Source organism: Oreochromis aureus, linkage group 5 (assembly GCF_013358895.1).
Source record: "Oreochromis aureus strain Israel breed Guangdong linkage group 5, ZZ_aureus, whole genome shotgun sequence".
In the NCBI taxonomy this organism is placed as follows: Eukaryota; Metazoa; Chordata; class Actinopteri; order Cichliformes; family Cichlidae; genus Oreochromis; species Oreochromis aureus.
The window spans coordinates 31,653,681-31,667,917 of record NC_052946.1 but is presented as its reverse complement, the minus strand read 5'-3'; the positions used below and the strand labels follow the sequence as shown (position 1 = coordinate 31,667,917).

The following is a 14,237-nucleotide window of genomic DNA, read 5'->3' as shown; positions in this document are numbered from 1 at the left end:
CACACTTTTGACATCTAAGTAATTTGTTGCATATATGATGCAGAAGTATAAGCTACTGTTACTATGGCAGATTTCCAGTTGTCATGGCAACTGACTGAGCTATAGTTTTTCAATTACAAGAGAAGCTGTATATATTTCCAAAGTCATCATGTCTCATGTGAACATATTTAGAATGAGATTGTGAATCTGCTCAGAGCCCCAGTGAAACCCTAAGAGTGGTTTTGAATCCTCTATAAATTTTAGGCACCATGAAAGGAATAAATCATAAGCTCTAAATGTGGTTAGGTGTCCTACCATGCATTTTACACAAAGCTGAAACACTTCAGTAGAAGGTTCATACTGTATTACAAGTGCTTTGAACAGATTTAACTGCAAATTCAAAGTTGTAAAAGAAGTACATACTTGGCCTAGGAAGTTACTTGTACGAGATTCTTCAAGCAGTAAATCAAAGTTGGGTTAACTCCAAAGAATCACAGATCAAATATTTATTTCAAAAAATTCTAAGCAAGTTTTAACAGTGCATTTTTTCTGAATAATTTGTGCCAAATTCATTCAGTTAGAGAGTAATGCCTAAGATTTTCACTACATGCATTTACAGTTGTTCATATACAAGCTTCAGCTGAACTCTTAGGGGTGTTTTAACTGTTAAAATTGTGTGTAAAGTACTGAACCTCTGCATCTCGATCATGCTAAGAGTTTCCCCTCTGAGAACAGCTCAGCCATTGGAAGAGCAGCCTAAACAATGAGTGGATGACTTACAATTAACTTAATTGTTTTAAATGGCTGAAAATCATCATATTTTATGCTCTATTTTTGGTACTGGCATGAAAGAATGTGATGGGGCAGAGCTAGACTTTCAGCATAGAAGCAGCCGAACATTCCCAAGGAACTTTTCTGATAAGATAACATTTAGAATCACAGTTATTTAGAAGAAGCTTTACTTAAGGAAAGATACTAAAGCAGTGCACTCAAAAGGATTAAGTAAAAGTATGTTAGTATATTAAGGAAGCCATACTTGATGTAGAGCAGGAAATGGCCCTGATAAGTCCTATTATCATTCCTTTAATGGCCACTTAAGGTTGTCTCAAAGATTCGCTAGAATACCTTTCTAAAAAGACAATACTCAGAGCAGAAAGAAGCCTCTTTACAGCCTGTAGGAGTAGAAGTAATGACCATAAACTTATTAGGTAATTTTTTTTTACTGATGACTCAGATCAAGTGGAGTAAAGAGCAGTTTTCCCAGTGACCTCCATGCAGTAGGAGAGATTTTTGAAACCAGAAGTATCATCCCCTGTTGACCAATATGAAGAATAGTACTTTCAGGAATTAGGTATTGGTTTGACATCTTTAGAATCGGAAACTACACCCAGCATTTATATAGGGTGTATGATCATACGATCATTTTAAAATCTGCAGACGTTTTAGTCTCTCAATGAAAGTCCAATTTACAACCTCTATTATTCCAGTAGACATGAAGACACTCTTATAGGCACTTTTATAAAAGTAAGCCTCAGTAGAGGATGTGAGGAGGAGCCCAAAAGCTACAGAAAGTCATTGATTTTCAACATCAAGCAATGAGGGGTGAAGTAACTACTGGTAATTTATGTTATTACTTTCTTATTATCAGTATCAATATTATTATTATTGAAAAAGTTGTTACAGTGGTTCCAATATAGCATAACATAAATGTTACAGACACAAAATAGATGAAGAAAATCTAATAAAAGAAGTCTTTATTGTATTTTACTGCACGTTACAGCAACAACCTCCAACTCTTTATTATAGTGGAAAGATGAACAACACACACTTTATTTTGTCACTTAATAATTTAATTGGCTACTCTTAATAAAAGTGACATTAAGCTTGTTGATACTATACATTTTGATGGATCATAACTACCACATTTTTTAAATTGCAGTTTATCTTTTTCGCACTAGATGTCACTGAAAGACATTAGTTCAGATTCTTAAAACTTTTTTTTCCCGCCAGTCATCCGTTATTAGGGTTTTTCCGGATGAAGATTCATTATTTCTGGTCACTATTAATCACAGTAACAGAAAAATAGATGTTGTGGTAGCATGAATGAGATGAACATTTTAATCCTGCAGACTGATTTAAAAAATGTGATATTGAGGGGAAAGGCATTTCCAAATGAGAACCTTGTGTGCACAGACCTGCCATGTCATAGATAAGATGATGCTTAAAAAATGCGGAGTTAAAATGTATGATAATGGCACTGTTGGAGTCATGTTATTGGTATGTCTCAACATTAGAAAGGCAGGTGAATTATTCAGCAGTGTGCTGTAAAATTGGCATCCTCGTCTCCACATTATCAGACTTGATGAGAAGCAGATGGGGGCTGCTGAGAAGGGAGGTGTCTTAATCAGCTACTTGAACATGGTGTTCTGAGAGATAAGAAAAGCAAAAGAGACCTGAGCACTAGACGTTGCTTGTCTCACGAAAAGCAGTTTCCGACTAATGCTACTTTTTGGATAGACCTTAAAAGGGAATAAGGTTCACCACATACTTTTTACAGTTTACATTTTATTGATTTTACATCACTGCACTCACAAATGGGTTGGGCCCCTAACTTCTTTCATTAGTTTACTTTTTACTTTTTTACTTTTTTACTTTTTGCAGGCTGCCTCACTAAAAGAATGGATCCCATATGCTGGTGTTTTCGCACTTCTTAAAAAAAAAAAACCCAGTCTTTTACTGTACAGATACGGGCCACTTGCTCTTTGTTGTCCTGTTTCTAAGTGATACTTCCGGATGGTTTCTCCGGCAACTCTGGGTGGAAAAAGAGGCAGCCCTGTCAGCAGTTTGGTTGGTGAGCTACTTGGAATTTAGACAAGATTATGAGACATTGAGGCGCAGTCCCCTTGTTGCACAAAGCCCGTATCCATGGTAAAAATCCAAAGCATTTAAAGTGACTCAGACTTTGACTGTGTAAAGTGCTACGAAAACCCAGGGAATCCTCGATTTCACAACTTCAGTCATGCCTTTCCAATTTTCACATTTTTGTCTAGTAAATGTTCGCACCCAAAAGTAGGTTTTTGTTATAGTAGATAATATCTCCCACGTATTCCGTTGTAGATTTATTAGAAATAACTGTTTTCACCTTTTGAGGACCCGTGAAACAAAAAAAAGTTTTAAAGATACTGAGAGGGGATGGCCGATTTCTTTTCCAAGTTTCACCTTTTCCCCTCTTTGCACTGTTTGGAGATATCACCGCTCCTACTCTATTTTCAGGAACAGATTGGGCAGTTGACTAGGAGGTTCGGGTTGCTACAAAAAAAACCTCTCACATTTATATATAGCGTATAAATTTAGCAGAACTTCCTTTAATACTTTCAAAGCATTTCAAAATAAACTAAACAATTGTTACGTTATATTAAAGCCATATTTCATACGCATATAATTATGTCTACATATACACACACACACACACACACACACACACACACACACACACACACCCATACCCAATATATGCACACACATGTATATAAAAACACGTGTGTCTTTGAAGGATTTAAACAATGAGACTGGAAATAAAGATCGTACATTGGGCCTAAACGTGAGTTGTTTAAAGACTATGAAGTGACTATGAAGTGTGCAATCAGTTGTAATTATATGTGCATATCTGAACATTTAAACATGTAAAACTGAACAGTAAGAATTTGCACGTTACCTGAGTTGTTTACAGAGTGTGAAATGTGAAGTTGTATGCGCAGGTTATCATTCAGAACGCTACAAATTCATACATCAATATTCCTATTATATTTTAAAGAAAATCACAACAATGTACTTACCTTAAAAAGGCTAGTTTCCTAATTCAGACGGCAGGTTTCTTCTGGAGAGGGTTCTTCTTTTATTGTGGAGGAAATTACTTCACTTCCGGTTACACGTGCAATACAGACAGCATGACATGCTCGCAGGCAGCAGAGAGTAAGTGTTGACTGTCTGAGGAGCGGTTCAGGTCTCCGTCTTGCCTCTCTGAACAAGTTGCGGTTAACGTAAGGATTTTCCAGAGTTGGACCAGGATCTTTTTTGTCCTTCTGCGACATGGAAACTCTATTGGACACACAGCGAAGACTCAAGTCCCTGCTATTAATGTACCTCTTGGTCGTAAAGGCAGCAGGTCAGTATTAACACCATTCTCGGGGGAGTCTGGTTAATGAGATAATAATTATCAACCAAGTCACAGGAGAACTCTAACTAAGAGAGCCATGCTACATTTTTTTACTGTCTGAGCAAGAGGAAAAGAAAAGTCGCCAACAACTATGAATATCTCTGAAATCATGTAGCGTTACAATTTCTGCAATTCTACAGTAAACTTTCTTATAAATGATCAGCAGCTGTTGAGATATTTACAGTTATACACTTTTATACATTTCACATTGAATACTACTAGCTGACACGAATATTTGAAATAAATTGTCATGATAAGAAATACCTACTACTCTACCATACAGTGCACTCCTGCGATTACTTTGAACTAAACAAATTTAGAAAGTGAGAAATAATATTTTGAGCGAAGATGTCAGTTAAGCGAAGACTACCAAGAAGTAGAAAGTTTCTCTTTTTCTTATATTTTTTAGTAGTTGTTTGTTTAGTTCGTTTTACCTGGGTTTACTTATCCACAACTTTAGATTTAGATTTATTAATGACCTCTTAACGTTTCCAGTGGGAAGACCTACTGAAATAAGATATCCACGATTACTTATTAACACTTACATTACTAAGAGGGACAGGTGAATGCCTGGTTCAGCATTATAATATGATAACATACTATACCTAGTCTGTTGAGAGAGAGAAAAATAGCCACAATGTTTTGTTCAAACAACATATTTAACGTCTTAATAAATAGTTTTACCCTCAAAAGTAAGTTTAACATTTATTTCACCTGCTAAATATCTGATTTACACTAAGTTGAAGCACATATAATTGAATTAATCAATCTTGGTATTTTTAATTAGTCACAAGTGGTTACTCGTTTTCTTGTTTTGTAGAAAAAAACAACATCAGTAGCAACAGAGATCCCTGTGATCACGTGTTGTATTTAGTAACCAGACATTCTCAACCTAGAACTCAAGTCTGCTTAAAGGGAGTGTAGTTCCATGACCATGATACTCAGTGTATTTCTGTGTATTTTTTTTTCATTAGCTTGCCATTTGAGTTAAAGTAGAGAATGTTGACAGTACAAAGCCATAGCCATATATACTTACACATGTTGATACATATAAGCACACACACACTGAGGCACCATACATTGAGCCATGTGTGGGGGTGGCTTTATTCCACTGAACTAATGACCTCTCCGAGCACACATACATTACAAACCTACATACAACCATCACAGCACAATAAACCTACAGTGAACCATTTTTTTCTTGTCATTTTGGTTAAGTATTCCTTTTATAATATAACAGTAGGTGTCCATTTACAAATGCCAAGATTAGTCAACATTTCTTCAAACAAAAAGGCCCCTGTGATGTAAATTTCATTACTATGCACCAACCACATATGTTTAGGCGTTTTGAAGCCAGGAAAGAAAGTGACCCAAAATTCTAACTGTATACGTTAACACACTTATCAGTATTACAGCTTTATCAGCTATATAACTCCTGTATCAAGACACAGGAGAATCTCATGGATTATAATGAATATTTGATTAAATTAATATTTAGAAGGAAGTTTTATTTCTTGTTGTTTGTTACAGCCTTGTGAGAGAGGTAGTAAAGAATAAATCTAAAAGTAGAATTTCAATGTGGTTTAGTGTACATACAAATGTGATGTAATGCAGGTGGCCTTGTTTTCATATTTTTTACAAAACACACAAAATAAATTAGATTACCTTACTGTCCTGCAGACAGTAGGGTAGTCTTTTTTCCAGAGATAATCTGAGGATCTTCTCTGGAAAAGTCATGACTGATTAGTCAGTAGGCTCGGATTTCATATCTACTGATCGCTAATCTAACCCACTCTGAGGTAGATTAGGTTTGGAGGATAAGTTATATTGCGGTAAGATATACCGCAATATAAGAAGTAAACCGCCTTTGTAGTACAAAAAGCCCAGGGTTAGTCAGATTTGTTTTTAAAGTCAAATTGTATCTATGTAGATATGTTGGTAGCAACTTTTCCTGTTTCTATGTTTATTTTTTGTTCGCCATTCAGACATTCCAAAATCAATCTCTACAATCTCTGCATGCCAAAAAAAACAAAGCAGGTTTTCACTGAAAGCATGAATAAGGCTTTAGTTCTTGGCTGCATACTCTAACATCAGTTTCATTTCTTCTTGGGGTTCTCTCAATTTAAAAAATAATCCAGCTGCAAAACCTTGTACATTTAAGCTTACTTATATGAGTCCCTCCTCTTTGTCTGTTATAGATATAGAATGATCAAATACATTGTACACCTGCATTTGCATTTCAAAAACCAAAGACTTTTGTAAACAAGCGCCTGGCTTTGGGCTTTACACTCTCCTCCTTTGTGTGTCTGTGTTGGGAAATATGGGGAATCTCTTCTTGTGGGTGCAAGAAAGAAAGCATGCAGGAAAACTCATGTTTGTGGGGCAACATTATCTTTTTTTTTCTTAAATATTCATTGGAAAACTTAGTATTAAGAATTAAGTGCATCTCATCACTAAGGGAATAGATTTTTTGTATTATGATGATAGGAACCTATATTTTCAGTGTTTTTATACAAATAACAAAATGTGACTAACTGAAAATAAGGATGTTAACACAAACTTCACTTATTTATAAAAGTTGCCTTTCTAAAAGAGCGAGTTCTGATGAGGAATTAGGATTGACAGATTATTTTCATTCACACATCATGTCTTCCACTAAAGCCTGTAAGTTATGTATGATATTAGTTGAATTTGTATTTACATTTTTAATCAATTTTAATCAAGTTTTCATGTTTAGTGTTTAACTGTCATGATTACTGATTTTAAAACCATTTTTTTATTTTACTTCCAGGTGACTGTCCTAAACCTGAGGGAGGGGACAATACTGTCTTAACCAATGAATCACTTCTAATGAATGTTTTCCCAGAGAATACCAGGGTCACGTTAGAGTGCTCTAGTGGATATATTAAAGAAAGTGGCTCTGAATTTATAACTTGCAGTGATGATGAATGGACTGAGTCAGAGCTTATCTGCAAGAGTAAGTCTTGTCTACTACTGTTATTTTGAGAGTTAATGTACAGCCTGAAACACCTGTAGTGATATCTGTTGTTTGTTTTTTATGCTACAGAGAAAGACTGTGGTCAGCCTCCACCAAAGCCACATATGAAGTTTAATACAAGTGAGGGTACTCTGTTTGGTGCTCTAGTAAGAGTAACTTGTGAAAAAGGGCAAGTATAAACCTGTTTCACCTTCTCATATTTATCTGGTTGAGCATTGTGTTAAAATATTAGAAAATCCAAAAAGAAAAATGAAAATCATGAAGTAGTGACATACAAAAATAAGTAAAATATTAATGTTCATTTCCAAACATTGCATTTCTTCATGCTGTACCGCTAAAAGTTGTCAGGCATAAAGTACTGATAAATGACTGACGTCGGTGCAATGGAATGCATTGGCTAATGGAAAATATCTCTAAAGAAAACAAAATACATATGAAAGACAAATAGATTGGTTGTCATAAGATGTTACTTTGTGCTTTACCTGGCTAGAAACTTGGCTCTCCTTCTAACAACAGTGATTGATTAAGCTGTAAAAATGTTTTTTCAGTGCATTACAATTTCATGACTGTTAAGGGTTAGCATTTCCTTAAATTAACAAAGCAGCTTTGTTTTCACTCTGTCTTTCTACAGTTATCAGATTAGCGGGTCGAGCTACAAACAGTGCTATGATCAAGGGTGGAGTGGCAGAGCTTCTTGTGAAAGTAAATGTCTTCATTTGTTAGCTATCAGTCATAGAACTGGTCAAAACAACATTCCTCCAGTCCTCTGTTCTGTTACTTTTTTTCTCAATGTCAGTTAACAATGCCACTATATATAAGGAGCAACATGTATTACTTTTTGATCATTTTGTGATTTTTTTTTCTCAGTTGTGACATGTGACCAACCTTCAATAGCCAATGGATATACTTCATGGGATTCTGAAAATGACCCAGAATACAACACTGCCATACGTTATACCTGTCATGAAGAATACACCCTCATAGGGAGTGATACTGTTCTGTGCGATGAAAATGGTGAATACAGTCCTGATCAACCTGTATGCAATGGTAAGGCCGATGCATTAGTGTGTTTTACTTGTTACTTTTAATGTTATGATGCAAAGCAGGTCGAGGTGATCATAATGTTTTGAGAATATTACATTATTTTAGGATCATACAGATGTTTTTGTATTCTTCAATGTAGTTTTTATGAATGTTCTTTATGCTGACCACTTTCAAACCATGTCATATTTAATGTATAGATCTGCCATTATCTTCAGCTTTTAATATTTACCTTTTATAAATGTTCTCCATCCATGTAGTTTACCTACTAACTGGCACACTAATTTTAATAATAACCTAACATTGTATTAACTAAAGCGTAAATTTTTCCCCACAAGAGCTGTTGGGGGGGGAAGGTATTTCAAGGGACAACAGCTGCTGCTGCTGTGCTTTTTCATTTTAGTTTTTCCTTTGACATGATATGAAGGAAAGTGTTTTCTGGTTTTATTCCTATTTGACAGAAGTGACAAGAGCACCAGCTACTACTTCTCGGCCACAAGGTATATAAAGAGAATTAATGGATAACAGTGGTTTTACAGAATTATATATATTGAAATATAGAGAATAATTATGAATTATGTGGTTTTACCTCTTCCATTAAAAAGCAGTATTTCTCTTCCTCATGCTAGTTGCCATAACGGATTTGACAACAACTGATGCAAAAGTATCCACGTTTTCAGATTCCTCTGCTGCACCCACAGTTCACAGAACTCAAACTGTCACAACCAGTTCAATACCAAATCTCTCAACTTTACCAAAAGGTACAGAAAAACTCTGAATTGATACTGTTTAATCACAGGAGCATGAATTTATTATGTGCATGTTGCATGCATCTCAGAAACGACTTTTCATATACACCTACTTTTATCCTGTTGATACTTAAAAATTTAAAGTGAAAACTTAAACGTTTCTTGAAGCTTTGTTGAAACTTGGGGAGAATTATTCTATTTGTGCTGTTCAAAAGTTTTCAGAGGAAAAGCTACTTCTGCCGGTATTCTGTCAACTACATCATCATCCTTTCAAGGTAGAGAGATTTCTTATAAAGGACTTAAGCATTTGAACCTTCTTTTTTTAAATTTTGGCCTGTTTTTACGTTACATTGACTGCCAAATTGCATATTTTACACCACTGAATCTCATTACTTTGTGGAAAGAATATAAAGGTTCTCAAAGACTTTGAACAACATAGATTTTGATACTTTCTAACTGATTATAATGTCTTATGAGTTGACAACTGATATAAAGCCATGAGATAGGTTGGTCATAGATTATTCATGTGTATATAACACATTAATTTTTTAATCTATCTATCTATCTATCTATCTATCTATCTATCTATCTGTCTGTCTGTCTGTCTATAGATATATACAGATGTATCCTTGTTGCCCTAACAGTTTAAACTGAATACTAAAACTGTGGTTGTTTGTTTGTTTTTTTGTTTATTTTTTTGCAGGCATGCATGATGGGAATGTAGATACTGTCACGGATAGTGGTGAGTTTTTTAACCCCAGTTTTAATAAGAAACATTTATTGTATTTTTTTCCCTGTGCGTTTAACCTTGCTTGTCTTTTTCCAGGAACAGTGGCTGCTGTGGTCATTGGTGCTGTGGTTTTGTTAGGTAATGTATATTGTTTCTTTTGGAATTTATATGGTGCATTTTGTTGTGGAAATGAGAACAAAAACAAAAAAATTTCTTTTATGTTTTTTTTGCAGGTGTAATTATAGGTTTTATCCTATTGCACAAGTTTAACATGAGAAGAAAAGGGTAAGTTCCATTTTTTTACTCTTAACTTCATCATGCATGGCTTACATTTGATTTTACTCTATGTGCCTCTGCTACTTCTCTTTGCATGCTCTGCTCTTCTGACCTTTGAATATTTAGAGCTGTATTTTCAGAACCTATATGGACTTGTACAGTAATATATTGTCAATATGCTGCAGCAGTTTAAATCTATCCACTACATTTTAGTTTTTGAAATTCAGATGTGCATGTGTGTGTTTCCGGACTGCTGAGGAATGAGGGAAGTCAGGAGGAAATCCTTTAACAAAAACAGCTGTGACATACAAATCAGCAAAAAAACAAAATCTCTTTAAGCCATAAGGAATCAGAATATTTTTGATAATAAATTTAGCAAATGGATGGATAGATATTTTGCTGCTTATGCCCACAGACTGCATATAAAAGATGGACCTAGCTGCCTTTACATGTCCATTAGTTTGTGAAGTACCACAACAACCTGAGCATTTTTACCTTCACCTGTCTTTTTTTGAAATCTGACATGATGAACATAGAGCAGATATAACTAATAAACTGACGACACAGCATATGATATGGCTCATACGGCTCATTGTCAATCAAAAGGTATCAAAACCACATCGCATTAACACAAAGCAATGTTATCTCCCCGGGCAAAACTGGCCTATGACAGGAAAACAGATGACATTGTTTTTATGTAGAATACTTATCCAGACATACAAAGCAATAAATATTGTTCACATTTTTTTGCAATAAAGAGGTTTGATTCATGTTTATTGTTTTTGGGAATTTGTTTGATTGACAACAACTTTGTTTATTGAATGGTTGTCCAAACCAAGACGACTAGGATCGCCTGTATAAATGACTGAAGAGTCGATATCTTGCTAGGTTTTTACAACCATACAACATGATGTTGTATTCAGTAAGATGTGAAACTATTCAAATTCAATTCAATCTTACAGTCATCTCAAAGTGTTTTATATGGTAAGGTTACAAAAAAACCTACCCGACAAACTAGTGATTAAGACCAAAAACTCATCAGGAAAGTGTTTACTGAAGTCACAGATGAAGGGATCCAAAGGGTAGTTTTTCTATTTACCACTGAGTTTTCTTTTGTGGTGGCAAGAGTCTTCCTCTACTAGCCGTTAGAAAGAATGTAGGTTTAAAGTGCTCAGTCATTAAACTGTTCAGACATTAAGGCTACATTGATCTCATATATACATTCAACGACAGAGTCATTTTGTTAAGTAATTAATTTCTAAATGTTGTACTGACTAACATCTAACACTTTTTATTGCCAATTAAGAATGCAATAAAACTAATAAATTTTTAACATAAAAGTAATATAACTCCATAATTCTGATGCAAATTCCTTATTTAATGACACCATAGCTCATATGACACCAGAGAAGACCAGAAGCCGGGGTTATTACACTTCCAAAATCTTTAGATTGCCTGCCTCACCCAGGTATTTGTATAAAACCATCAAAATACACCAGAGACATATTTAACCATTTTTCTATCTGTAAGTTTAGGTTGTTAATATTAGTATTGCTAGTGCTGTATTGAAGCCTAAAAAAGAATGATGCATAATTTCCCTTTTTGCATTACTTTGTGAATGAAGGTCAACTTAATGTTTTGTTTTTTTGCTGTTTTTTTTTACACTAGTTCTCATGGAATTTCACCTTTATGAAAAGGCCCAAGGATGTACCATCAAACTGTAACAGTGCCTCTCTGAGTTGATGGAGAAAGACAACTCGCTTTCAATGTTTCTGCAGTTCATATGGCAGATAATCAACCTTGCTGAGCATACATAGTTAAAGTATCAAACTTGGATTGCCTTTTGTAATGTTATATTTGATTTTTGCATTATTTTAAAACAAATTTGTAAATATTTTATTGTACTTTATTTTTGCTGCTTATATATTATTTATGTTATAAAACAGAGTAAATACAATAATGTTGTTTTCTTGTTGTTATTGCAAAAACATTTTTTTGTTTGCAGCTTTTGATCAATTTTACCACTATAACTTTACATGTCATGTTATATGTTAATGTGTTGTTTCATTTGGCCAGAAGAAAGGAGGTTAGAAAAGGGATGCAGTGCATACAATGTGGTTAATTCAGTCAGTAGAATGAAGTGGTGACTTCTAAAGATACAATCAGCTGCATTCTTTGCCTCCTGACTTTCTTTTCATCATTGTCTATTGTTGAGATCTAAGCTGCGCAAAAAAAGAGTAAACCACACTCCCGTGAGAAAAAGGCTGTGTAGTTTTTTCTCTTTGATCAGGCAAGATTTGGCTGTGTTAAATATGAAAGGAATTTCCAAGACCAAGGAGCAAAAATGATCAAAAACATAACTGAATGGGTTCATTGGACGGATTGAGAAGCTGTTGTGAAAATGAAAATAATCTACTAGATAAGAGAAAGATTTTATGTAAAAGTTTTTCTCCTAAGAGGAGAGCCTCAGTGAACGCATTCACTGTTATGTCAGCAGATTAGCACAAAGCCATTATGCTGACAAGGGTGTGGATCCATACAGAGACAAGCCCAAAATAAAATGTGATGACACTGTTTCTTTATATCCTGCTCAACTGTTGTATTTCCTTCAGTGTAATACTTCAGCTCTATCTCACAGCAGGATATGCCTTCATTAACATAGTTGTTTGTCTTAGTTATGCTGAAAGACATTTAATTATCAGAGGGAAGTGGTTTTTGTTTTTCTCAGAAACCTTGACAATCTTGGCAAAAACAAGAATCCACCATAAGACTATGGAGGACCACAAGAGCCACGCGCATCGTTGTGGTCCTCCATATAAGACACCTTAAAAAAGAAATTTACTATGTTTATGGGGTTGCTTGCTGGTCGCATGTCCACTTTGCATTGGACTTTTCTGTATTAAAAGGATACATCTGATGAGTCTGTTTTTCTTATCGTGACAAAAACAAAACTAAGAATTTTTTTGTCCTATAAAAGTTTTTCTTCCTTTGAAGCCATTGTTTGCTGAGCATAACCAAAATCACGTCACTGAGATATTCAGTCTCAGTATGTGACAAATAAACAACTGAAAGTGCCTCTGCAGAAACAAAAAATTAAATAAATGCAATCCCCCATAGCACACATCACTGTCTGTCTTCAGTTGCCTGAGGCATTTCTGGAGCAGCCATCTAAAGGGGCCATCTTATTGATGTATTCACAGATGCTCCATGATTTGTCTTGAATTGTGGCTCTTACACTCAATAATCTTTGCCCTGTTTCTGTTGGTCATAGAGCCTCCGGGTGCTGGAGTTTGGGTGGAGACTAACATACTCAATTAAAAAAAAGGAAAAAAAGAAGGAAAGGAAAAAAAATAGGTGTGGTGGACGTAGTTTATATGCTAAAAATGTGTCATTCTATCTCATTATCAGGCGGTTGCTAGGACTTGTACTCTGTTTTTAAAGAGATGCTACTGTAATGAAATTAAAAAGACAATCCTTATATAAGGTCCATAAAGAAAAAAACCCATTCAGCCCATTGCTAGGTGGTTGTTAGGCAACACCGTAATGTTGTATAAGATTTGATATAAATACGAACCTTCAAGGGCCTCAGATTTGCATGTGTGTCAAGTGTGGTTGCTTAACTCCTAGGCTAGCAGGAGTTGGGGGACAAATAAACAAACAAACACACAGACATGTTTGTTTGTTTTTGCAAACCATTCACCAACTGAGTCAAAACCACAGATATGAAATGAAAAGAAAATTCCTTGGATTGTCAAAGTAATTCTGTTTCCTGGCAACTAAAGTCTTTGCACAATTTAATCATCCATCCATCAAAAAGTTTTGTAACAATTTCAGACCAATATTGCCACCCCTAAAGCCATGCTTTAATGATTAAGAGTTAAGAATCTCATTGGGCTTCTCCTTTGAACAGAACATTACAACACACCCTCTAACAACATGATGACAAATCCAGCGTCTGGGGAAGGATGAAGCATGACGAACTCACAATATTGGCCAGTCTTTTAAAAGGCTTAGTCACCTAGTTGTCATCAAAGTGGCTTACCCTTTAATTACCAGCCTTGATCCTTTAATTCCAACCAGTCTCGTGATTTTTAACAATACCCATTTGTGCAGTTAACAAAATCAGTTCTCTGTGTAATTTTCATATATTGACCAGCCAACTTTACCGACCCTCTTCTGTAACTTTAACAATCACAAATACATGAGTACAAAAACAAATGGAAAGTTGGAAAAACAAGTGAAAACACA

General features: G+C 35.0%; 1 protein-coding gene across 3 annotated transcripts; it reads left to right on the top strand.

Moving 5' to 3' along the window:
• The first annotated feature begins 3,916 nt into the window (after nt 1–3,916).
• im:7151449 (complement decay-accelerating factor) lies at nt 3,917–12,906 on the top strand. 3 transcript variants are annotated; one of them, XM_031739885.2, is made up of 13 exons: nt 3,917–4,144; nt 6,987–7,172; nt 7,263–7,362; nt 7,825–7,895; nt 8,061–8,240; nt 8,696–8,734; nt 8,915–8,995; nt 9,199–9,258; nt 9,687–9,725; nt 9,810–9,851; nt 9,947–9,998; nt 11,382–11,457; nt 11,658–12,906. In XM_031739885.2, the coding sequence occupies exons 1-12, from the start codon at nt 4,069–4,071 to the stop codon at nt 11,437–11,439; spliced, it is 984 nt and encodes a 327-aa protein (XP_031595745.1). In that variant the 5' UTR covers nt 3,917–4,068; the 3' UTR covers nt 11,440–11,457; nt 11,658–12,906. The 3 variants fall into 3 exon arrangements, with proteins under 3 accessions (XP_031595745.1, XP_031595742.1, XP_031595744.1); XM_031739882.2 differs by having other exon boundaries at nt 8,864–8,995; XM_031739884.2 differs by lacking the exon at nt 11,382–11,457 and having other exon boundaries at nt 8,864–8,995.
• Nucleotides 12,907–14,237: the final 1,331 nt, after the last annotated feature.

Coding starts and splice junctions, on each gene's coding strand:
- im:7151449 (XM_031739882.2), top strand. CDS start 4,069: ATGGAAACTCTATTGGACACACAGCGAAGACTCAAGTCCCTGCTATTA. Junction 7,363..7,824: donor AGAGTAACTTGTGAAAAAGG/GCAAGTATAAAC, acceptor GTCTTTCTACAG/TTATCAGATTAGCGGGTCGA. Junction 9,259..9,686: donor TACATCATCATCCTTTCAAG/GTAGAGAGATTT, acceptor ATTTTTTTGCAG/GCATGCATGATGGGAATGTA.